Raw genomic sequence first — 23,243 nt, 5'->3', positions numbered from 1 at the left:
CACCACGTGCACGGCGCGTGTTGCTGTTATAAAAAGAGCCGTAGCCCATCAAAAGTTGAACACAACGCGCCGACGCCCAGGCTTCAACCTGCTTCAACCATTACCATTACCATCTACTCTACCACACATCTCCTATACTCATTTTTGTGATGCCTCCCAGAAAAAAAGCGACGGCTGACGACGCAGTCCCGGCTCCTACTCGTTCGAGCTCAAGAATCAAGGCGGCTACGAACTCTCAACCGGCTGGCACTGCTGGCACGTCCACAACTCAACCAGACGTGCCTGCGGAAACGGACAGCAAACCGAAGGCGAAGAGGACGCGTTCGGCCACTACCGATGATGCAGCACCCAAGCCGGCTTCCAAAAGAACAAAGAAAAGCCAAACTACCGATGATAAAGTTGACAGTGATATAAACACCCAAACTGGTACGCAAGATAGCGACAATGCGAAGGGGAAGCGTTCGGCCACTACCACCCAAGATGATGGTGCAGCGCCCAAGCCAGCTTCCGCAAAAACGAAGAGCCAAACCGTTGATGACAAGGCCAAAGATGCTGTAGACACACAGGGTGCTACCCCAGATAGCGGCGAAAAAGACGATGCTCAACCCGCAGTGGATGACAAGAAGATGGTGCGTTCAATCTCTTAGAAAGTAGACGTTCTTCACTTACGTATTACTACAAGGTCACTGTCTTGAAACGTGGCGCAGCGCCCGTCGATGCCATGTCCGGGTGTGTCAGTGAGTGCTCTGAGGTTTTACAGCCGCAAGCTCATTTCTGACAATGATACATCTTGCAGATACGCATCAAGTATATTCCAACACAGAGGGAGTTTGGGACGCAATGTTGAACCAAACAGATGTCAGTGGAAACCAAAACAAGAACAAGTGCGTTTGCGCTCATTTGTTAATATTGTATTTGATTTCTAATGGATGTAGATTCTATGTTATTCAACTTCTGCACCCAATTGGAAACAATAACACTTGCACTTTGTTCACTCGTTGGGGTCGTGTCGGGGAGAATGGTCAAACACAGACCAAGGTAACTTTAACTGCTCTGTGGTCGCCATTTACTGAACTATATAACAACAATAGGGCCCTTTCTCTTCTTCGACAGCGGTCAACGAATTCAAGAAGCAATTCAGATCTAAGACCGCTGTTGCCTGGGAACAGAGGGTTGGCATGGTTCCTAAACCAGGTGTGTGTTATCCGCCACTATCGATATTTGAACCTAAACTGATATATACAAGGGAAATATACATGGCTTGGTAATAACCATCGACGTTCTTAGATTCTTTCTGACCTTTTTTCTACAGAACGAGATTATGGCGACGAAGAATCCAAAGATGACGACCAGAAGGCTGCAAAAGACGAAGTTATTATCCCCGATTCGAAACTTCCATCCGAGATTCAAGTAAGTCATTACATTTGCGAGTCTTTCTATCTTTTTTAATTCCATTATCTTCTAGGAACTATGTAATTTGCTGTTTTCTACGAGGTGAAAAGCAACGAGGTCCTTAACCTTGCGCAGCTTGCTTACCAAATAACGCTTACAGTATCATCGATGCCCATCTCTCGTCCATGAACTACGATGCCAGAAAATTGCCATTAGGTTTGTAATATTTTGTTTGTGAATATTACACCTTTTCTTACTCGACATAACAGGAAAACTGGCGAAGTCTACGATCTTGAGCGGATTCTCTGCCCTCAAGGTGTGTATTCCTACTGGATTTTTGGAACGTTGTTAATGAGAAAAACATATAGACTCTCGCAGATGTGATCCAAAATCCTACTGGTCCTACTGCTACTCAATATGGCGGAATGCGTCGAGCATGCGAGCAGCTCAGCAGCGCTTACTACTCGTAAGATATGATTACATATGCCAGGACATGTTTGCTCACCTTTTCGACAGTGTCATTCCTCACGACTTCGGTCGAAACAGGCCTGTTGTTATCGATAATGAGATAGCTCTCAAAAAGGTAAACTCTTTCTCTCAAGGAATTTAGAACGTCGCTTATATGAACAGGAACTGGACCTTGTTGATGCTCTTGGAGACATGGTAAAAACCTTCGTTCACTTTGTTTCCGATATAGTGACTAACTAAAATGTAAATATGAAGGAAATTGCATCCAAGTTGATATCATCGACAAGCACATTGGATGCGGATGGCAACCCCATCAATCCCATCGACTCCCACTTCCGTTCCCTGGGCCTCACAAGCATGGAACCCGTTCCTAAGGATTCTGCTGAGTTCAATAGCCTAGTTCAATACGCACGGGATACGCACGGCGCCACCCACAGATACACAGTGAATGTGCGCCACGCATACCGCGTTGAAAGGTATACATCGTTATTCCACCTTCTTTCCAGCAGTACACCAGTTAACATGCCAACAGGGACTCTGAAACACAGGCTTGGAATTCGAAGAACTTTTCAAGTGTGGCCTCTGGGGAGCGTCTTCTTTTATGGCATGGTTCCAGAACGACCAACTTTGCAGGTACGCTGAAATATGGAATTACCTTGTGTATCGACTCTGAACGTCATTCGTAGGTATTCTTAAGCAAGGGCTTCGTATTGCTCCTCCTGAAGGTACATCTTTTGCACGTTGTAGCATTAACTTCTGGTTAATCAACCGACGTCTTTAGCTCCTGTCACTGGATATATGTTCGGAAAAGGGGTTTACTTTGCCGACATGATGAGCAAGGTAGGTCCGTCTGCCCTGGTCCTACAACATTTCATTAATCATTGTTGTAGTCTGCAAACTATTGCTACGCATAGTACGTCATATTGCTGTCTTTATTTCTGAATTTTGTCTCACTATATAATTTAGCTTGAGCAATAACACCGGGCTCCTCCTTCTGTGCGAGGTGTTGGTCAAACCTTTCCATGAACTTACCAATGCTGTATGTCTCTTTCCATTTCCCTGAACATATTACGTAACTAATGGCACTTTCCGATCTTTCAGAGCTACCACGCCGATCAAGAGTGCAAGAAGGCTGGAAAGATGTGAGTAGCATGTTTCCCAGCGTTTGAATTGGCATTTTGCTGACAATGCTTTCTGTCAGGGCTACCAAGGGTCTCGGACGCACTCAACCTGGAGCGTGGAAAGACGCAGGGGCAGCATTGAACCACCCCGAGCTGTCTGGATGCGAAATGCCCTCTGGTCCTGGCAAAGACGTCACTGGAATTCCAGGGATCTGCCTACAGTACAACGAGGTATGTAAATTATCCTTTTAAAACCTATCATGCTCTAACACTATTGCTATCCTGTCCAGTATATTGTATACGATCCCTCTCAGATACGCCTTCGTTATCTTCTGATGGTTGATATGTAGACGATATGTACAGCTGTTGTTCATGTATGTGTAAGTTGTATTACCCTGGTAAAATATCCCTTTGTTGTTCTGTACGTGGGCATAATTGTATGTGGCCCTGCTTACGTTGTAAAACATTCTAATTGTCGCATGCTTCGCTTTTTCTTGATTCCAAATTTCAACCGCATAAGTTTTTTCAACTTGTCGGCTGACATAAGTCCATAAAACAATGCGCCATAAGGCTCCTCGCCAAAGCATGATCCAGGGGTTGATGTGTTCGGTGATAGTTCAGAGTTTTGAACAATCTTAATCACAATGTCTCTGCATAAAAGTACGACGTTTGTCAGATTGAGATACGTACTCGATTGACGCTTTCAAACTATCGACAGAAGTTTCTTTTTATTCCCGCGGGCCTAACGAGAGGCACAGGTACAACTTCCCACTGGTGTCAAGTCTCTTTGCATATAAACGTGCGTGGATTCCGAGACATGCATAGGAATTGTTGTTTAATCGACGATCTCTTAGCCAGAATGTTTCCACTTTCGCTGACCTTGCTAACTGTAAGCCCCTTCTCCCCTGTCAATTCCCAGACGTTAAGCTCAATATTTTTGCTAACAAATCAAGGCCTGGCTTTTCACAACAGCATCGGGATCCCCACAAACTCCGGCAGCGCCTTTCCCATTTCTAATCGGAAATACTTCTGTACTCCCACCGGGGTGGTCTGGAAATAGTCAATGTCTTGCGTCAGTTCTATCCAAAAACTATACAGTTATATTTGCTGATAGGACTTTCAGCGACTGCACATTTAATGATTTGCCTTTGGAAAGAGAATTTCTCTCTGGACCGGCTTTTACTGATCCAGTGCACATGACGATAGAACTTTGTGTGGCTTTCTGCGATGGACAAGGTTCTCGTATGGCTGGGTTGAAGGGTACCGAATGCCGTGAGTCATTCACCACTATTTTTTCTCTTTCTATTATTGAGCTAATCCTGTGTATCTCGTTGCCTGATAATAAAGGCTGCGCCAATATCTTCAACCCCGTTTCTTGTTTTGAAAGTGACAGAGGAGAGTGTGAAAACACTGGGATTGTTGGAGTAGGATGTCCTGGAAATCGTCGAGAATCTTGCGGACTTTCCGACGGCACCCCGCCTCTGTTTAACATCTTTTTCAACGAAGTAACGCAATTCAGCTGCTCCAACTTCCTATGGCCAGGTGGCGCATCATTGACTGCTGTCGGTTCCTGGAGATTTTCATATTTTTACAAGTGAGTTTGTCTATTTCTTAAACCTATGCATCTGCTCAATACTACTTCACAGCGACTCACCAACAGCTCATGCATTGACAGTAAACATGCCCGCCTTGCATGGTAATCTCACCTCTGTGGGGTGTGTCACCGAATGTGGCAATTCAGGTCCGTCACCGACGCGCCTAAAATAGAGTTTCAGGAACTAACTTGGATATAATTAGGCTTCACACTAGCAGGGTTGACTGGAGGAGACGAATGCTGTGAGTTTATCCTCTTTTTTCAACATCCATTCACGCGGTTAATTATGAAAATCATACACAGATTGCGGTAACTCCATCCAAAATTCAGCACATCCCATCACCGATTGTACTGCCCTTGGATTCGGTTCACAAAAAATGATCCCTTGTACGGGCAACTCGAACGAATTTTGCGGAGGGCCGAATATCATGTCAATATACACCCTTCCCGGTACAGGACTTATCCCAATCACCCCATTCGACTCTGGACTTGATAATTTGTGTTCCAGTTTTGATTGTCCTGGAAGCACATGAAAATGGGACCAATAACACAGGGGACTAGCAACTTTTACTTACATAAAAGTTGTTACCATCTTATACCGTTGAACACAGAGAATTACCAAAAAACATGAACCCCACCCGGATTGAACGGATGACCTTGAGGAAACAGACCATTTCTGGAATCTCACGCTCTACGACTGAGCTAGGGGTCCGTGCACGACGACTACCAGACTGTCCACGTGAAATAATGACGACGAACCTAGGGGTCTATGGCAAGACTGAAATGTGAGGAGTAAGACACGATTATTGCACAAAAGCCAAGTTGCTCCGGAGAAGAAATGTTTCTAGTAAATATAACAAACAACATACATATGTGAGATACACTTAGTTTTTCTTTCGACCACGCTCTTCGGCGATGTAATGTTGTCTTTTCTCCAGATCTATGAAGATTCCATCAGTGCGAGGGTGAGGCACAAAAAGGGAAAAAATTTACCGTGAGCCCACATTGCTGCTCCGACACGATTTGAAACCGTGAAAACAAGTCCTATAATGGGGATCCCTTCCAATAGAGCAGCAGTAAAGCCGAAAATTCGATAGTCCCATTTACGCTCCTGCATGAACACTGCTATTTCCTTGTCCGTCATTTTCTTAGCTTGGAAATACTAAAAGGCACAATAAGTTTGTAAGTAAAACTACGGAGAGAAGGGAGTTATAATCTCACCCGTTGATGTAGGAACCGGGAAGTTCCTAGAGCTTTGAACCAGGCAGACACAACCATCCCGACAAATGGGTACACCTGGAAGGGTGAAAGAAGAACTAGAGGAGGTTGGATGAAGGTAATATATGAATGAATATGTGTAGCACTGACCTCTCTTCACGACGAAAAGCCCGAACCACCCTCCTAGCCATTTCTTGATGAGTTTATCCTGTTTCGTCTCGAGGTTCAAGTTTGGCGGAGTTTCCCATTCTTCGACGTATGGCTGCCAAAAGTCTGGTCCCTTCCCTCGAGATGCCACTGTTTGGTCCCATGCTCGGTCGCGTGCAATGCGAATGTTTCGGCTAAGGAAGAACCGCAGGATATAGGTGACTTGAGATCCAAGAATCATTATTGTTGCGTCTGCAGGATCAGGATCATTGGTACATATTAGCAGCAAAAATGGCATATCAAGTTGCTTACAAGTATACAAACTGAAAGGAACGTGGTATCCGAAAACTGTGTCATCTCTCGACAAGCCAGTAATTCTTGGAGAGCTAGTCACAATCTGTCAGTCAACGAGACATATCGAGATACACACAACACAAACTTTGAGAGAAATATTTCGATGAACTTCTTTTGGATTGAAAACGTCAGAGCGGCCTTGAGAGCACCAATTAGTGGTCTTTCTTCAAGTTTTAAAATACTGAACACACCCATATTGATCCTACAATGGCGCCCCGCCTAGTAGCATGCTTACATTTATCCCATGCTGGTTTGTATAGGTTCTTGTCTGTAAATAGCCTGTATACACCGACAAGAACATACGACGGGGGGAATTGCATCCGCAGCACGGCTCGTTTCAACGTTGGAGGTACGTGTTCAGATTCCGAATGATTTTCGAAGAGGGCATTTTGAGCCTCTGGACCAGCGGAGGGTAGTGCCATATGTATTCGAGAATCTGAAGCTTTGGATGGTTGAAGAAATCAGGAAGCTAAGAAGAGTTGATGAAAATGTATGGAGAACGTCTTAGCGGGCGTGCTGCCACAATCGTCGAGACATGGATGGCACGTGCCCTTGATGATGGTAAGCCCCTAAGTCAGTCAGTAGGACTTGACAGAAGCCCAAAATAGCACGAAGTATCGCTCAATTCCCACCTCTCGTTTTCTCGTACCATCACCTCCATGAAAAACTTAAAGGAGCTTCCTGATCAAAAGACACTTGAAGAAGCAGGAAATTGCGACATACTTGATATTGACGGCAACAAGGTCAAGTTCAGCACAATCTTTGCCGAGCAAAAAACGATTGTTGTGTTCATAAGTGAGCAGTACAACATCTAGATGCTGTTTAATTCGAGAAAGGTAACTAAAATAATTACAAAGGACATTTCTTTTGCGGGGTGAGTAACAAGCCAGTTGGAATATTTTGTTTTATTTGCGCAGCTAAAGTCGGTGAAAGTCTTGCCAGGTGTGATTATCTTTCACAACCCCGTCCATTCCTCAATCTTACACCTTTCTTAGCTATATGTAGAGGCTCTGGCATCGGTACCGGAAGAGGCGCTGACTCAGGCAAGCACTCGAATTGTGGTGATAGGGTGCGGAGGTTATGGCCCAATTAAGTCTTACAAGGGTATTCAACTTCCACCTCCCAAAACATTCGTCTCAAAACCGCCATGCTAAAAGAGTTCGTAGAGGCAACCAAATTCAACGGGCTTTTTTTCGCAGACCCGAGTCTGAAGCTATATCATGCACTAGGAATGGACATCGAAAGCCTCGAGAAAACTCCAGTTGGCGAAGTAAAAAGGAGCTATCTAACACTTAGCGCTTTTTCAAATCTCATGATGAGCCTCTGGGTAAGAGAATTATACCTACATATGTGATATTGGTTGATTTGAGGAGCAGAGGGGACCATTTAAGCATCCATGGCAGGTCGGAAAGCAAGGGAAATTCACTCAGCTGGGAGGAGAGTTTATTCTTGGACCAGGTAGAGTTGTCTATTCTGTTGGTATCTGTTGGACGTTGAAACTCATTGTTTGTTTTATTAGGATCGACATGCCTATTCGCTTCTCGAATGAAGCATACCGAGGACCGTAGGTGTGATCACCTTTATAAAACGATTTATCTCAATAAAATTTTATGACAATAGACGTCGAGGTAAAAGACTTGATGAAAGAGGCTGGGGTAGTTTATTAGATGTGGTGGGACATATGAAATGGTAGATAAAGTACAATGCTACTGGACTTTCCTTAATTAGCACTAGTTTGTTTTACTGATTTCGGCATACGACAATGAGCAATTAAGAAAGGAACCGTCTTCACTATGCGTTGCAGAAATGACTGTCTCGCCTTCATTTACTACTGCTGGGGAAGTGCTAGACGGCTTCAAAGTCCAGATGCTAAACCCGATAGAATGATCTTTTGCATAGATGGGCAAAGAACGCCTGAAAGGATGATAGTTAAAGGAAAAAGAACTCTCTGTTGCCATTGAACTTGTCGTCAAAGCAGGTGGAGGCGTCGAAGAACCTGTAGAATCAATAGTAGACAACGTTGCATTTCCATCTTCCTCATCCGACAGACCGTGAGAAGAAGAGGTAGTCTTATGCACGCTATAAGATGTGCGAACACAGAGTGCGGAGTACGGGTCGTCTGGATCAAGGTCAAGTTTTTCGAGAGCGGCAAGATCCCCACAGATAGCCCGCCACGAGTACGGAGAAAGTGACATCGTATGCGCTTCTGTACATAGTGTCTCAGTAGATTCAGATATTTCGGAGGGAAGAACGTCATGTTTCGAGGCTGCATCAATAAGTTCCATAGTCTGAGAAGTGGGGACTGAAAATCCTTCTGGAGCGGGGCGAGGTCTGAAGGATGGTTGATCGCGAAAGAAAGCAGCCATTGCCTGTCCAGTCTAGCACAAGGACGTGAGGTTGAGGTATGTTCAGCAAGTATTGATACGTACTATGAAAGAAGTACACGCATATGCTGGAAAGTAGACAACGCGGGCATGAACAGCATCCAGTAAATCGTCTACCGCCATTCCAGAATCATCGGGATCGTCAGGATTGCCGAAGACACTTTCCAGGGTCAAGTTGAGGGCAGATGATTGGCAATTTTCGACTGCAGGAGCTACTATCCTACCATCCACTGACTCCGAATTTTCACCAGAAGAAAGAGGCGGGTTGATTTCATAGAATAGTAATCCACTAAGGCCCATGCATTCCATTCTAACAAATCTCCGCCAAGACCTACCGCGGGCGAGTTGCATCTCTTCTTTCTCGCCCGCCAAATCGTGATAAATCGAGCAAGATAAAACATGCCTCCAGAGTTCACCAGCTGAATGACGAGATTTGCTTTGACTGTTCCCGAATTGAATTGCCATTGGGTGTGGCGCAGGTCGTAGGATGTCGTAAAGTCTAGAAGACCAAGAGCCTGGCTTGGTGAAATCGCGTAACGCCATATCTGTTTAAAAAGTTCACTGAGCCAGCAGACGAACAAAAAGTATAGGAAACCACGATGTGGATAGAGTTGAAAATGATTTGAAATTGATTTGGAAGGCAAAAACGGACTCGGAATATCCCACCTCGAAAAACAGGACAAAATAAGACCAAAGCTCGTGAGCGTGGCTGAAGCTTTTAAGATTCCTACTACAAACACTAAATTATAAGACAGTGGAGAGTTGAGCTCTTCGAGAGGTCCCAGTCACCAGTGAGCCTTGTAGTTACAAAAAATTGTTTTAATTCTTGCCCCTCACCGCGTCCCTTATCACAGGTTCCAAAGCGAATGTCTGCTGCTCTGGAGTTACGTCGAAAGTTTTTTTCCAGAGAGGCAACAGCTCGTCTGGTAGTTTCCAGGCTAATTTTTCGTTTCTTTGCCATAGTCGGAGTAAGTGCCGGCTGAGATATGTAAAAAAAAGTTAAGAAAGTTATCATTGCAAGGCCCGAATGAAAAATGACTTGTGCTCACGTCTTATTTTGGTCATCCTTGAAACCGTCTCTGGCATGGAATATACTCAAGTTGTTAATATATTGAATATCGCCCTTCTGAAAGTTCAGCCCAAGGGAATACTTCTCAGCAAGAAAATGAAGGGCATCCAAAGCCTCAGCTTGCGCTTCTGTAATTGGTGCGATGTTTGAGGATCTGGGCAGACCTTGGATGTAAGGTTCTCACTGTGGTCTGCAATGCAGCACGAAAGGTAACCTAATAACGAAGTTATATAAAGAATGGAGTATGTACCAGTAGTACATACCTAATAACGAAGTGGTCAAAGCTAAAGGATATACTGTATCTACGAAGGAGGATAACAGCGCGGGATCACGTGTGTGGTCATATCATGACACCACACCCCCTCTTGAAGACAGAGAAATGAAGAGGAGAAATAGAAAGACAAAAGAAAGCACGAAATATCAAAGAAAGAAAGAAACTAAAAATAGATCGAACGGCCGGCACGCCAAAGAAGAGAGGAAGAGAAAAAAAAAGAACCACAGGCCACGTCAGCCAACTGTCCTAGGACGCCCTCGACGACGTCCTTGCAACACCCCTTCCACAGCCCCTCCCTCTGTGTTCACCCGTCGTGAGACTCCCTGTTTGCGCGAAATCTTGACCTTACCCCTCGTAGCTTCCTCCCGACGAAACTTTGCCACCAATCTGCGTGCATTTTGCATGCCGTACTCTGGAATCCACTCGTTTTCGCTCTCGTCAAACCCAAGCCACTTCACCAAAAACTCCACAACACCACCCCTCGTCCGCCGCTCCCTCAGTATGCGCTCAATTTCACGCTCTTCGCCGCCGGGCATTAACACAGGCGGCGGCGGCAACTGTCGTCTGCCCAGAATGGTGTCCGTACGAGCTGGGATCAAGCACGAGACATGGAAAACATCGTGAATGGCCCAACCAGCAGGCAACTCCAATCGATATGCAGAATCGGAGACTTTCTGTGCAATACGGAAAGGCCCAAAACGACGAAAATCCAATTTATTGTTAGGGCGCGATGAGCGCAGGTCAGAGCGTTCCAAGAAGACACGATCACCAGGGATGTAGTCGGGTGCCTCATCCACCCAATCATCGTGAAATTTCTTCATCCTCTCCGCGGTGAGTGTCAGAATTGCCTGCAGCTCGCCCTGCACCCTGTGGATGCGCTCCAGCCTCTCGTCGGCGCGTGGAACTGATTGCGAATTCACAGGATCCACGGAAAACGATGGGTTATAGCCGTATTCAGCAAAAAATGGGGACATCCCTATTGCTGTATGGTGTCTGTTGTTGTAGGCAAACTCTGCAAAGGGAAGCCACTGCACCCAGTCGTCCTGGTAGTAGTCGACGTACGCGCGCAGGTAAATTTCCAATTCCTGATTAACCCTCTCTGTCTGACCATCGGTTTGTGGGTGATTAGCGGATGACATCGCGCGCTTAATACCCAAACGTTCCCACAAACGTTTTGTGTATTTCGCAATAAATTGTGGCCCCATGTCCGACACAATCTTCTTGGGAGTCCCATGCAAAGACCATACCCGGTCTATGAAGGTGTCACACATTTCTACTGCACCATCGGTGGTGTGTGCCGGAAGGAAGTGGGCACGCTTTGTTGACTTGTCACAGACCACCTGAACCGCGTCGTATCCCTGCGATGGTGGCAGCGGCCCAATGTAATCGGTGGAAATGTGCTGCCAAGGACCTGCAGGCACCTCAAGGGGTTGTAGCTTTCCATAGGGTTTCTGTCGACGGGGCTTGGTGCGTTGGCAAGTATCACATCCATCAACATACCGAGCAACAAATTCTGACATCCTTGGCCAATAGTAGTTCCGTGACACCAGCTCCAGCGTGTTTGAGATACCAGGGTGGCCTGCCGGGATCGCATCGTGATACAGCTGCAAAATCCAACGCTTCAATTCCTCGTCATTGGGCACATACACCAGCCCACGAAACCGCACCACGCCATCATCCACCACAAAGTCCTTCAGCCGACGTTGAACAAGGCCGGGAGCGTTAGGTAAATCCCACATGAGATCCAACTTGGGGTCCTTACGAGACACTGTACGTATCCTGTCCATAATCTCCTTGTCGGCACGTATAACTTGCCCCACCCTAGCCACCACCTTGGACATACCACAACAACGCAGCTCCAGCACCACACCTCGCTTTCCCAACACCGTACCACCACCACCATCATTGGAATCCTGCCCCAGCCTCTCTGCTGGCAAGATCTCCATAGCAGCATTGTCACGGGCCATCCCGTGGATGTGGTCAGCACGACGAGACAACTCGTCTGGACCTGCACTCAAACGGCCAGGCCGGTGGTGGATCTTGAAGACAAAACGGTTCAAAAAAAGGCTCCACCGCGCCTGTCTGCGATTCAAATCACGAGCTGTCATGAAGAACTCCAGGTTGCGATGATCAGAAAATATATCAATACAGAAGGGGTTGCCCTCCAGGTATGGTCGCCAGACTTCAAGAGCACGCACAACAGCTAACAACTCCTTGTCGTGAACATCATAGTTGCGCTCTGCGGGTTGCATAGCCTTTGAAAAGTAAGCCACGGGGCGCCAATCACCAGCTGCATCCTTCTGCGACAGGATGGCTCCTACAGCAAAATCTGATGCATCCGTCTCAACATGGAATGGCGCCTCCATTTCCGGCAGCATCAATACTGGTGCTTGTATAAATGCTTGCTTCAACTGTGCAAACGCCGCTTGCTCCACATCACCCCACCTCCAAGCCATGTCTTTCCGCTTCAAATTCTCCAGTGGGCGGGTAATGTTGGCATAGTCTGCAATAAAGCGGCGATAGAAGTTACAGAAGCCAAGGAAGCGACTAACATGCCGAACATTGCGTGGCACTGGCCAATCCGTTACCCCGCTGACCTTGACTGGGTCCATGCCAACACAACCAGGTGAGATACGAAATCCCAAATAATCCACTTCTGTCGTGCGGAACTGACACTTCTCTGGTTTCAGAAACAGATCTGCTTTCCGAAGGCGACGCAAGACTTCCTTAACCTGTTCGTCGTGTTTTGAAGGGTCTTGAGAGAAGATAATAATGTCGTCCAGGTAGAGTACCACATTAATGTCGACAAGGTCATGGAATAGATCATTAACCATGCGCTGAAAGGCAGCCGGAGCATTGCGAAGACCAAACTGCATAACCAAAAATTCAAATTGGCCATAACGGGTCCGGAAAGAAGTCTTCCATTCATCACCTTCCCGTATGCGCACATTGTAGTAACCCCATCGCATGTCTAAGGTAGTGAAAACCTTTGCTGCCTTGAGACGGTCTAGGAGTTCAGCGGAGAGAGGAATTGGGTATGCATCGGGCCGCGTGATGGCATTGAGTGCACGAAAATCCACCACAAGACGGAGAGATCCGTCCTTCTTTTTGACAAAGAAAACAGGAGCTCCACACGGGGCCTTGGAGGGCCGTATATAACCCTTCTTGAGGTTGTCATCAATGAATTCCTTCAGTGCCCGAAGCTCTGCTGCTGACATCTGGTATAGCTTGCCAACAGGAGGTGGCACATTGCCCTCTAACTCAATCGCCAAATCATGGGGCTTATGGGCCGGAAGCCGTTCGGACCGACCCTTATCAAAGACATCCAAAAATTCGTGAAACTCTGCAGGCACTAAATCTTCAACTGAGCCAGTAGCTTTTGCAGGAGTTGCAGCCTCTGCCAGGCGCTGTGATACTGAATGACTGGCGGCAGCACGAATACCTGGCCCCTGGCATCCACGGTGTGATTCTCCATCCCAGCACTGTTCCAAGGACACACCCTCAACCACCCCACCTGCCTCTTCTTGTTGCACTGCATGCTCCAAAGCTTTTGCAATCTCTGCATGTGCAACACGAAGTGCATCTGCCTGTAGGTCACGTGTCATCTGTGTCCAACTTGCACGCGAACATTTTAAAAAGTGCAGAGATTCCCTCCGAATGCGAAGTCGGCCCGTAGCGCCACATGTGTTGGTTTGGCGGCACTGGCTATGCGTGTGAGGTGTCTTACGGCCTGGTTTTTGCCGGACTGGATGTAACAGCTTCAACCTCTCCACATCATCAGCCTCAACTTCCAACCCAGTACGTCTCGCCTCCCGTGCGTGCTGGCGTGCACGGCGGCGTTGCCTTTCTAGCAGTCGCTTACGCAGCCTTCCAGGTGAAGGTGAAGCAGCTGCAGCAGTTATGGCCTCCGGCAAAGGTAAGCACCTCTGCCTGCAGTATTCCGAAGTAAAATCCAAGGTAGAGCGGTCAAAATCTACCACCGGATTGTGTCGCCGTAGCCAGTTAATCCCAAATATAAGGTTGTCATCCCCAATATCAGTAACATCGCATACTAGCAATTCCGAATGTGAGTCGATGAAAACCTTGAGGTGGACTTCATGAGTGATAAGACCCGACTTGATTTCAGAGTTGTCAATTGTGCGCAAACGGAGGCTCCTCTTCTTTGGGATTGAAATTAGGCCATGTTGCTCCACAAAACGTGGATTAATGAAACAGCAGCTAGCGCCCGAATCTAGCATTGCCCTAGTATCAATAATGGTAGGCACATTGGGTGTCGCGGTTTTGTGTACATGAATAGTAATTGGAATTTCAAAGGAAGAAAACTGTGATCGAGGAGAACGAGCATGAATCACAGCTGCACGGCGGGTCCGACAACGACGGCGGCGAGGCACAGTCTGATTTGGACCAGTCAAAACCAATTTATTTGGAGGCGTAAGTACAGAAAACCTGTTCTGGGTTGCACTTGCAGCGACAAGGCAAGGCAACCCTACACAAAACCCGGCTCGGGGGCTGCAGGTTCCGCTATGGGTGGCTCGGAGGAAACTGTTCCCAATCCATGTGCTTCAAGCACCTTTGTGACCTCCTCTAAAAGCCCTGCCCGCAGCCGAGCAACAGTAGATGGACAGTTGGCACGAACATGACCACTCTCTCCACATCGATAGCATTTCCGAGGTAAGTGCCGGGCCGCATCAACATCCATAGCATTAGGATCACGTGGAGCAGGAGGAAGGGATGCCTGAGCAGGGCGGGGTTGAACAGCATGAGTTCCTGAAGGTAAAGCTGACCGTGCAATAGCAGGTGTAGGCACTGCAGGACTGCGGTGTGGGTGAGGAGCGTGACGTCGTAGTTCTGCTGCAATGTCTGCATGTCGTGTTTCGCGACGCAAAAGAATTGCCTGGGCTTCCTCTGCCCCCTTGAAGTCTGAGTGAGCCAGAAGCTGCTTGGTTTGTAAAGACAAACCAGCCCAGAAACACGCATCCACAAATGTCCCAGTCCTATCTGCTACTGGCAACCGAGCAACCAACTCGCGGAACTCAGTAATGTACTGGGTATCGGATTTCTGGCCCTGCTTGAAGCCCAAGAGGCGCTGTGTAGCATCGCGTGCCGAGTCACGAGAGCAGAATGTGGCCTTGAATGCTGCCAGATATGCATCCCAATTTTCACGGAGTTCGGAATTTCCACCCTCTGCGTCGCCGAGTGTAATGACTGCCGACCACGAGTATGCCTGCCCAGATAGATAAGACTGCGCCCATAGAATACACTGCGCATCATTGGAAAACTCCTCAAAGTGGCGGTTAACCGATATCTGCTGAACCCACTCCTCCGCTTTCTGTTTGCTTGTCCCATCAAACACCGTGGCAGGATTAACTTTCGGCATCCGAGAGGGACGAGCACGAGCGGCGCTCACGGCATCAAGTCGTTGCTCGGTTGCCGCCAACGCAGCGCGGAGTTCCTGGTTCTGCACCTCTAGACGAGAAAAACCCTCTGCCGCCTCCTCCAGGCCTCGCTCCAACTCGGACAACCTGGGTGCAAGCAACACCTCCAAGGCCGTATAAACCTCCTGCGCAATAGGATTGGTGATCGTGGGGGGTGGCGGCGGATGCTCGCCCTCTCCTATCGTAGTGGAATTCCCATCCGGCATGCTGGAAAGAAGCCCCAAAGGCGCAAATGCCGAAAAAAAAAATTTCTCCGGAAGGAAACGGGTTGAACGTATAAGAGCTTTGACCAAGTGTAAGGTTCTCACTGTGGTCTGCAATGCAGCACGAAAGGTAACCTAATAACGAAGTTATATAAAGAATGGAGTATGTACCAGTAGTACATACCTAATAACGAAGTGGTCAAAGCTAAAGGATATACTGTATCTACGAAGGAGGATAACAGCGCGGGATCACGTGTGTGGTCATATCATGACATTGGAAGCCGGTGAAGTATCGGCGTGCATATTGAATAATTATCTTGGAGTCCAGATGATAAAGAAGAGGTCTCTCTGTGAAAGGAGGATCCCGTCCGAACCTAGCATATGCAATTGTCTTTAGCACAGGTATTTGAACAAACAAAACAGAATTCTGACTCGTCTACTACCCATGGCTGAGCGAGGGTTTGAATCAAGTCAGGGCGGTTCTCCGCGAGGTCATTATACACCCTCCAACTGCTGCTTATCCTGGATACACCACCTTCTGCAGCTATCTGAAGTGCAAAAAGTGACACAATATCGGAGCCCTGGTCGGTATGAAACACCTGCTTATCGGTCGTGTAGGCAGGACCACCAATAGCGCCTTTTAAATGCGACTGGGATAGATCTTTTATATGGGAAAGGACACCACCGTCTTTATCTTGAAGTCCTCTCGTACCTCCAACATATGATGATATACCAGCGTAGATGAGGACATTATCGAGTCGTGAGTAAGAGTCGACGGGTATGGTTCTCAAAACAAAGAACCCTCGACCTTCATGGAGCTCGTAAGCGAGATCCGTTAAAATGGGCCCAAGGGTAGGCAGGGGGAATGTTTCTGGAGAGATGAGCCCATATGGCACTCCTAGAGCTATCGACAGAAAAGAGATTCGATTAACTACTTCCCCATACCTAAGATTGAGTTAAATCTCGCACCGTGAAAATGACGGAGAGCATTGTCTATCTCCTTCAAATGGTCGGAAGTGAGAGTGTAAACCCATTGAGCTTCGTTTTTCCAGTCCTTTCCTTCCCATACCAAGGGCGATTGGAGTTTGTTTGGAAAACCGGCTGGTAAAGGAGTAGACAAGAGAGAAGGGTCCTGTGCCAGCCTCCACGCAGTGCGTTGGATCCACTTCTCACGATCTGGGTGATATGAAATATCAGGCTGGTTTCCAGAGCTGGGTACAAAGTGGTTCTTCAAGGAGGAAGCCGTGGAACGCGGTTGCTCAATTGATGCGTCTCGAATTGAAGTCATGGTCGAAATGAATAGAGAAGCTCCAATGGATTCGCGTTCCGCCTTCAATTAATATCGTTTCCAAAGGCTCAGGATGATGTGATATTGCTTCTTCGTCACACCTTCAAATGCAAGGTTGTTTATATTAGAAAAATCACACGTGATAGTCTCTTATATTGACGAAAGGACGAACAACTCGAAGGGGCTGACCATTGGATAGGTATACAAGATAAGATACAGCATAATCATTGCACAAACGCACGGTATGATCAAACATACACTGCACCTCCCTTCGTTTTCTTAAGAATTTCAGGTTCCAGGGGGAACTGTTCGTTGTCTGGGGTTGCAGTTTCGTAAAGTCGCTTCCAGACATGCTGGAGTTCGTCTGGAATCTTCCATGCGAGTTCTTCGTTGCGGGGCCACAGGCGAAGGAGATGACGACTACAAAATAGATGTGAATAAATAAAAATCAAGGAAAGATAGAGGAAGTAAAGACCACTTACCGACGGTCTGGTGCATCAACATATCCATCCCTTCCATGGAAGATACTGAGATTATTGATGTATTGTATGTCACCTTTTTGGAAGCTGAGGCCGAGTGAATGCTTCTCGGCGAGGAAGTGAATGGCATCCAGTGCCTCTGCTTGCGCCTCAGTGATGGGTGGGATGCCTTGTGAACGCGGAAGGCCGAGATATCCAGTAAAGACACGACGTGCATACTGAATAATAATTTTGGAGTCGTGATAGAAAAGCAAGGGCCGCTTTGTATATCCATCACCTACCCCGAAACTGGATAACATGAGGCCAAGAAAATTAGCATGGATAAAAAACGCGTACGTATCAAAAGGCCACGGCTCAGCCAGAGTTCTGATAAGATCTGGTCTAGTCTCAGCGAGCTCATTATAAACTCTCCAGCTACTGCTTATTCGCGATGTTCCTCCTTGAGCAGCGGTTTCAAGGACAAAGAGGGATATTATGTCACCGATGTCAGTGTGGAAAACTTGCTTGTCGGTGGTATAAGCAGGCGCGCCAATGGTTTTGAGTGGGTTTGTATCGCTCAAATCCTTGATGTGGCCAACGACGATATTGCCAGCATCCTGAACAGCACGTTTACCGCCAACATAGGAGGAAATGCCCGCGTATATGAGAATATTGTCTTCTCGAGAGTACGAATCCACTGGAATGGTCCGAAGGACAAAGAAACCACGCCCATTGTGAAGCTCGTGTGCTAATTCGGACAAAACGGGGGCCAAAGTTGGAAGGGGAAATGTGGCAGGGGATATGTAACCGAAAGGCTTATCCAATGCTTAATGAACGTCAGGTCAGAGACGACTTCTATTATAAGCAGAACAACGTACCTCTGAAATGCTTGACAGCATCATCGATTTCTTTCAAGTGTTCGGCAGTTAATGTATACTCCCACTGCGAAGCCTCAGTCCAGTCCTTTCCCTCCCAAACCAAAGGTGAATCAAGGTGCTTCGGGAACCCTTCTGGAAGCGATTGCTGAGGAAGCGTAGGGTCCTCCGCAAGGCGGCGGGCAGTTCTGGCCTTCCATTTCGCTTCGTCTGGGTGATACTCTATGTCAGGTTGCTGTGAGCCAGATACAGGTGCCTCTATGGATTCAGTCGTCGCTGCAGTTCTAGTCGTTGCCGCCTCCGGAGAGGAAATGCTAAGATTGGAACTTAGTAGATCAGTGACGCGTTCAACAAGGGCGGTCATGCTGGATTGATTCTCAGAATTTTGCCCATTCAGATTACACGCTTTTAAGATAAAGTCTGGTGGCAAGAAGATATGGAAATGGTGTAAGATGGCGTTTGTGAGATGAGTGGGTCATCCGACTCACGTGCGCCGCGTTTTATCACTTTTCTCCACCATTTAAAACGAGTCTTCAAACAAAAAGGAAGTCATACGCAGTATGCTGAGTAATTTGACAGCAAAACCACGACTTCTTGACTGCAGTGTTCGTGCCCTGAGCGGAGTTAGATTGTGGTATGAGTTAGAACAAGGAGTCCGGTCCCAGAAATCTGAATGAATGGGGAAGTATGAGTTTAGCGTAATCAATGATACAGTGGAACCCGTACCGATTGGCGTCTTCGACTTGATCCACCAAAGACCATGGCCACCATGGACGGCAGAAGCACCAGTTGATGCAAACCGCCTAAAACGTCATCTATATCGAACAGAAGACGGCAAGGTTGATTTTGTGTATAGTGGTTAGTCATGGAGGTGTACATACCTTTACTCGTTGCTGTTGACATATTTAGTCAAAAGCAAAAGAACTCAAACCATTGTCTACCCTCGATTTTTGCGTCGGTGGTGCAGATGCTCTAGCGAGGCTTTGATGCGCTGGTTAGAGATATGCCACTGTTTGAAGGTAGTGTGTCTGATTACGTCGATCCAAGGAATTTCGAGTCTGTGGAAGTATAAATATGTTGTTCAACATGTCACTGTTACACCATCGGACGACCATTGGATACTTTGATTCTCCGCTTCAAGTGTGATCCGCGATGCTCCTGAACATTCTTGATTCTCCATTCCCACAGCAGCCTCTTCCCTTCAAGTCCTCGTTCGATTATTGGAACTTGCTAGCTTTCCGTTGGAAGATACTCTGACGGCTTTTGAGCAGTCCATGGAAGACAGAAGTGCTACTATTACAGAGGAACATGAACGCTACACGTGATAGGACTGTAGGATATATCTCGACCCCTTCCCGGAGCGACGGTTACGCCGTGAAAACGAACCCTGCAGTCTTCACATTCAAGGGAATTTGGCTACTTAACGTCCAACCTATACCTTGCGGTCAAGTCAACTAAACTGCCATAATGAACATTGACACTTTTGCGTTCGAAGCGCCCTCTAACTTGAAGATAGCTGCGAAGCGATATTCATACTCAAACGATCAAGGTCGCCGCTCTGGACTGACTTTACTGTTCATGCATTGCGTCGGATCTCGTAAGTCGCACAGTATGATCACGCTGATTCATCTAACACTCCTTATTTATAGACAAGGAGCAATGGGAGCCCATCATAGACAGGCTTTTTCACATCGAAAGGACGGAAGGTGTTTATTTTCTGAGAGAGGCATGGGCATTCGACTGGCAGAGTCATGGTGACTCGGCGGTATTGAATCGGGAGGCGTTGAAGAGTATGCATGGGGTCATCTGTGAGTGTCTACACTGTGTCATTCCACACAATTACCAAAGCCACAACTCCCAGCTGCCTATGAATGGACCACCGCCGTTGCTTGGTTTGTCAAGTCTCCGTTGATGAATGGACATCGTATTGTTCCTGTTGGCCATTCAGCGGGAGCCGCAGTTTCGTATGTCAGATTTACGCTTCCACATACCTGCCGTTGGCTAATACACAATAGAATACATTTAACAAACTCTATTTCACCAGAAAGATTCGCATCCATCGTTCTTGTAGAACCAACAATCTCAACAAAACCGGTCTTTGATTCCCACCGGGAGGACCGAATGGCCAGAATCGATTTTGCCGTCGCCGCTACCAAAACCAGACGTGATCATTGGCGTTCGAGGGAGCAAGCTTTCGACTACTTCAGGAAGCGTATACCATGGGATACTTGGGACGAACGTGTTGTGCGTCTTATGGCTGTATGTTGTCATTTTGTTTGGTGTTAGCTTGATATTGATGGTTCTCCAGAAACACGCCCTCGAGGACTCGCCTGACGGCGGAGTGAGATTGAAATGGGACAAACAGCACGAAGCTGTGTCCTATCTTGACATGGATCCTCATTTTGTAGGCGCAATTCAATTGGCTAAAGTCTGCCATTCCGTGCCCATTCATGTTATCTGGGGAACTCAAGGAGACCTTGTGTAAGTACTGACGGAATCATAATCAGATTACCGCTCATTAATGGGTTTTGCAGGCCTGAATTCATCCAAGAATCGTTAAGCGATGCTTCGGAAGGCCGTGTTGTGGCATCCGTTACCAAGATTGAAGATGCCGGACATATGGTCAGTTACTGCCTTTCTTTACTCCCACAATGCTCCTTACATGTATTATCTGAAGGTGGTCCAGGAACAGCCCGACTTGGTCGCCAATGCTCTCGCCAATATCCTCAGACCTTTGGCAAAGTTTCCAAGGGCGAAACTCTGACCTAGTGAAGAGTTGCATGTCGTCGGGAATTCTGCATCGTTACATTTTTCGTATTTACATTTAAATGTTCTATACTATATCTAAAGTACGGACCACTTTCTCAAGACGAATTACCTGGCTTCAATAATTATAGCAAACGCCTTACTTGGAATTGGATTAGCTGAAGCAGAGTTACAAGCTCACCCCGGCTATTAAATTATGCCGCAACCCGAAATCTGTGTACATAATGTCTTCCCACGACAATAAAACGACGCACGCCAACGCACGCACGACTCAACTCCCGATTATTTCAACAAGTGCATCCTCTTCAACTCAGACCTGACTCAGACCATGTCGATTTGTGTATTCTATGTATTTGTTCTGCAGGACATGTTAGTTCTTGGAGAAAGTTAGAACTTAGAAGCCTATTTCTCACTGATAACAATTGGTATGTCAGTTTACAAAATATCATTTAAGAACACTCGAAACTCATCAGTGGTATCCTTTATTAGAACCATCACTGTACATGCTATGCAGTCAGTTTTATGAGCTAATAAAAGCTTCATCTTGACTATATATGTACTTGTTTCCCGGGCATCTTGGCCAAGAATGCAGCCAAAGCGGATAGAACGAGTATTTGGGGCGACCTTGTGACGCACCGTTTCCATATAAATAGAATGCAAAGGGAAGATACCTCAAAATCGTGGGTGCGTTGGCTGCGTCGACTCCTACATATTTCGTCATCTTGACACTAACTCAACTTCAATTCACTCAGCGACAATGCCCGCCTTAGCATATCCACCTTTCCCTGACGATGTACCTACCCACCCGCTCCTTGTAATTGATTATGAACTCATCAAGGCTCGGGATGCTGGAGAAATAGAAAGATTATGGGAAGCTGGAACGAAACTTGGATTTTGGTAGTAAGTCGTCGTGCTACTTGGCCATCGTATGCGTTCACATCGTGCCGTCACCACAGCCTGAAGAACCATGGTGCAGACGAGTTTGTGGACAGAATGTTTACGCTTGGGGCCGAGGTTATGGCCTTACCGACGGAAGAGAAGATGAAGTTCGAACAAGGAGATGATGGGATGTCATTTGGGTAAGTGGTTTCATTATATTATTTATTCCAACGTTAATCGTATTACAGCTACAAAGCTGCGGGCGCAAACGCAGTCGACGCCACAGGGGAACGCGACACAGTTGAATTCCTCAATGTTGCAAAGGATGACGCTTTGGCGTGGCCCAAACAGGCCAGAAGAGCGTACCCAGAGACAGTGAATGCCCAAATGCATACGACGGTCGTACCATTCGTCAAAAAGTCGCTGGAGGTGAATAACACGCTTCTTGAGGTGTTTAACGATCGACTTGGCCTCCCCGCCGGTACGCTCCTTCGCTTCCATTCTGCTGAGGAGTATAGTGGAAGTGAAGCTCGGCTCATCAAAAACCCGCCCATCTCTAATCTAAACAAGCAAGCCATTGGGAGCCACACTGATTTTGGAACACTTGTGAGTAAATGTGGCAGCGTCGTGGGGCCTCTTGTACTAATCTTTCTTTCTATCAGTCGTTCCTTCACAATCGCTTAGGAGGTCTCCAAGTATTCGTCCCAGGTGCCGAGTCATGGCAATACGTTAAGGTTGGTGGTAATCATCATTTTCTTGCTTGATGCGGTGATTGACCTAATTTTGGTCCTGGAAAGCCTATTCCCAACCACGCGATATGCAATATCGGTGATGCATTAGCTATCTTCAGTGGAGGTATCCTCCGCTCTAACTTGCACAGAGTGGTGTACGTTCTACATTCCTCTAGTTCTTTGTCTTTTCATTGATTAGGATCTACTCAGACCTCCGCCAGGCCAGCAGTCTGGACTTGAACGCTGGTCACTTGTGTTCTTTACGAGACCAGGCAACTCGTCCGTATTGACGGCACTGACACAAGACAGTCCCACGATCGCTGAATCCGTCCGCTCAGCACCTCCTGGAAAGTATGAAACCGGATCTACCGCGTTCGAATGGTTTTCTAGGAGGATCAAGAACCAGCGTATCAATAACAGAAAAGTGAGTATTTGGTCATACTATCGGACCTTTGCTATCTTTGCTTAACGAAGGTTACAGGGACCAGAAACCTGGATGGCGAGTCGTGGAACAGAACAAATCGAAGTTTGATGAAAACAAGAAGACACTTTACTATGTTCATTTTCATGCCGACTCGTCGAATACT

At 47.0% G+C, this 23,243-nt stretch overlaps 7 protein-coding genes and 1 non-coding gene across 8 annotated transcripts; 5 read left to right on the top strand and 3 right to left on the bottom strand.

The window, feature by feature from the left end:
* Positions 1 to 149: 149 nt before the first annotated feature.
* Positions 150 to 3,331, top strand: JR316_0000089 (Poly [ADP-ribose] polymerase 2; the record flags this gene model as incomplete). The annotated part of the gene is made up of 22 exons (XM_047885904.1): positions 150 to 629; positions 683 to 737; positions 797 to 884; positions 936 to 1,038; positions 1,092 to 1,194; positions 1,247 to 1,264; positions 1,313 to 1,410; positions 1,466 to 1,494; positions 1,553 to 1,608; positions 1,662 to 1,708; positions 1,761 to 1,858; positions 1,909 to 1,975; positions 2,023 to 2,055; positions 2,116 to 2,336; positions 2,393 to 2,493; positions 2,547 to 2,585; positions 2,642 to 2,700; positions 2,751 to 2,773; positions 2,827 to 2,899; positions 2,962 to 3,002; positions 3,062 to 3,212; positions 3,272 to 3,331. The coding sequence occupies 22 exons, from the start codon at positions 150 to 152 to the stop codon at positions 3,329 to 3,331; spliced, it is 2,043 nt and encodes a 680-aa protein (XP_047753650.1).
* Positions 3,332 to 3,840: 509 nt separating this feature from the next.
* On the top strand, positions 3,841 to 5,136 carry JR316_0000088 (WSC domain-containing protein; the record flags this gene model as incomplete). The annotated part of the gene is made up of 8 exons (XM_047885903.1): positions 3,841 to 3,870; positions 3,935 to 4,053; positions 4,096 to 4,253; positions 4,410 to 4,575; positions 4,628 to 4,722; positions 4,779 to 4,817; positions 4,879 to 5,025; positions 5,084 to 5,136. 8 exons carry the CDS (start codon positions 3,841 to 3,843, stop codon positions 5,134 to 5,136), a joined length of 807 nt encoding a protein of 268 aa, XP_047753649.1.
* A 67-nt stretch (positions 5,137 to 5,203) lies between these two features.
* JR316_0000087 lies at positions 5,204 to 5,287 on the bottom strand. The gene has a single exon. It is a non-coding gene; the product is annotated as a tRNA-Trp (tRNA).
* A 172-nt stretch (positions 5,288 to 5,459) lies between these two features.
* Positions 5,460 to 6,716, bottom strand: JR316_0000086 (uncharacterized protein; the record flags this gene model as incomplete). Its single annotated transcript, XM_047885902.1, has 7 exons — positions 5,460 to 5,515; positions 5,569 to 5,737; positions 5,797 to 5,891; positions 5,944 to 6,192; positions 6,253 to 6,326; positions 6,380 to 6,432; positions 6,486 to 6,716. 7 exons carry the CDS (start codon positions 6,714 to 6,716, stop codon positions 5,460 to 5,462), a joined length of 927 nt encoding a protein of 308 aa, XP_047753648.1.
* Positions 6,717 to 6,953: 237 nt separating this feature from the next.
* On the top strand, positions 6,954 to 7,961 carry JR316_0000085 (Peroxiredoxin-like 2C; the record flags this gene model as incomplete). The annotated part of the gene is made up of 7 exons (XM_047885901.1): positions 6,954 to 7,089; positions 7,152 to 7,183; positions 7,290 to 7,398; positions 7,461 to 7,621; positions 7,671 to 7,752; positions 7,814 to 7,858; positions 7,915 to 7,961. 7 exons carry the CDS (start codon positions 6,954 to 6,956, stop codon positions 7,959 to 7,961), a joined length of 612 nt encoding a protein of 203 aa, XP_047753647.1.
* A 9,136-nt stretch (positions 7,962 to 17,097) lies between these two features.
* Positions 17,098 to 18,644, bottom strand: JR316_0000084 (Taurine hydroxylase-like protein SAT17; the record flags this gene model as incomplete). The annotated part of the gene is made up of 5 exons (XM_047885900.1): positions 17,098 to 17,131; positions 17,206 to 17,367; positions 17,430 to 17,714; positions 17,763 to 18,231; positions 18,284 to 18,644. 5 exons carry the CDS (start codon positions 18,642 to 18,644, stop codon positions 17,098 to 17,100), a joined length of 1,311 nt encoding a protein of 436 aa, XP_047753646.1.
* Positions 18,645 to 19,747: 1,103 nt separating this feature from the next.
* JR316_0000083 (Peroxisomal membrane protein LPX1) lies at positions 19,748 to 21,044 on the top strand (the record flags this gene model as incomplete). The annotated part of the gene is made up of 7 exons (XM_047885899.1): positions 19,748 to 19,877; positions 19,930 to 20,088; positions 20,142 to 20,244; positions 20,296 to 20,539; positions 20,589 to 20,761; positions 20,815 to 20,902; positions 20,958 to 21,044. 7 exons carry the CDS (start codon positions 19,748 to 19,750, stop codon positions 21,042 to 21,044), a joined length of 984 nt encoding a protein of 327 aa, XP_047753645.1.
* Positions 21,045 to 21,803: 759 nt separating this feature from the next.
* On the top strand, positions 21,804 to 23,188 carry JR316_0000082 (2-oxoglutarate-dependent dioxygenase; the record flags this gene model as incomplete). Its single annotated transcript, XM_047885898.1, has 7 exons — positions 21,804 to 21,946; positions 22,003 to 22,125; positions 22,174 to 22,531; positions 22,588 to 22,659; positions 22,723 to 22,811; positions 22,867 to 23,080; positions 23,138 to 23,188. 7 exons carry the CDS (start codon positions 21,804 to 21,806, stop codon positions 23,186 to 23,188), a joined length of 1,050 nt encoding a protein of 349 aa, XP_047753644.1.
* Between the last annotated feature and the right edge of the window lie 55 nt (positions 23,189 to 23,243).

This window comes from Psilocybe cubensis, chromosome 1 (assembly GCF_017499595.1).
Source record: "Psilocybe cubensis strain MGC-MH-2018 chromosome 1, whole genome shotgun sequence".
In the NCBI taxonomy this organism is placed as follows: domain Eukaryota; kingdom Fungi; phylum Basidiomycota; class Agaricomycetes; order Agaricales; family Agrocybaceae; genus Psilocybe; species Psilocybe cubensis.
The sequence above is the reverse complement of the archived record's forward strand: the minus strand, read 5'-3'. Positions and strand labels throughout refer to the sequence as shown.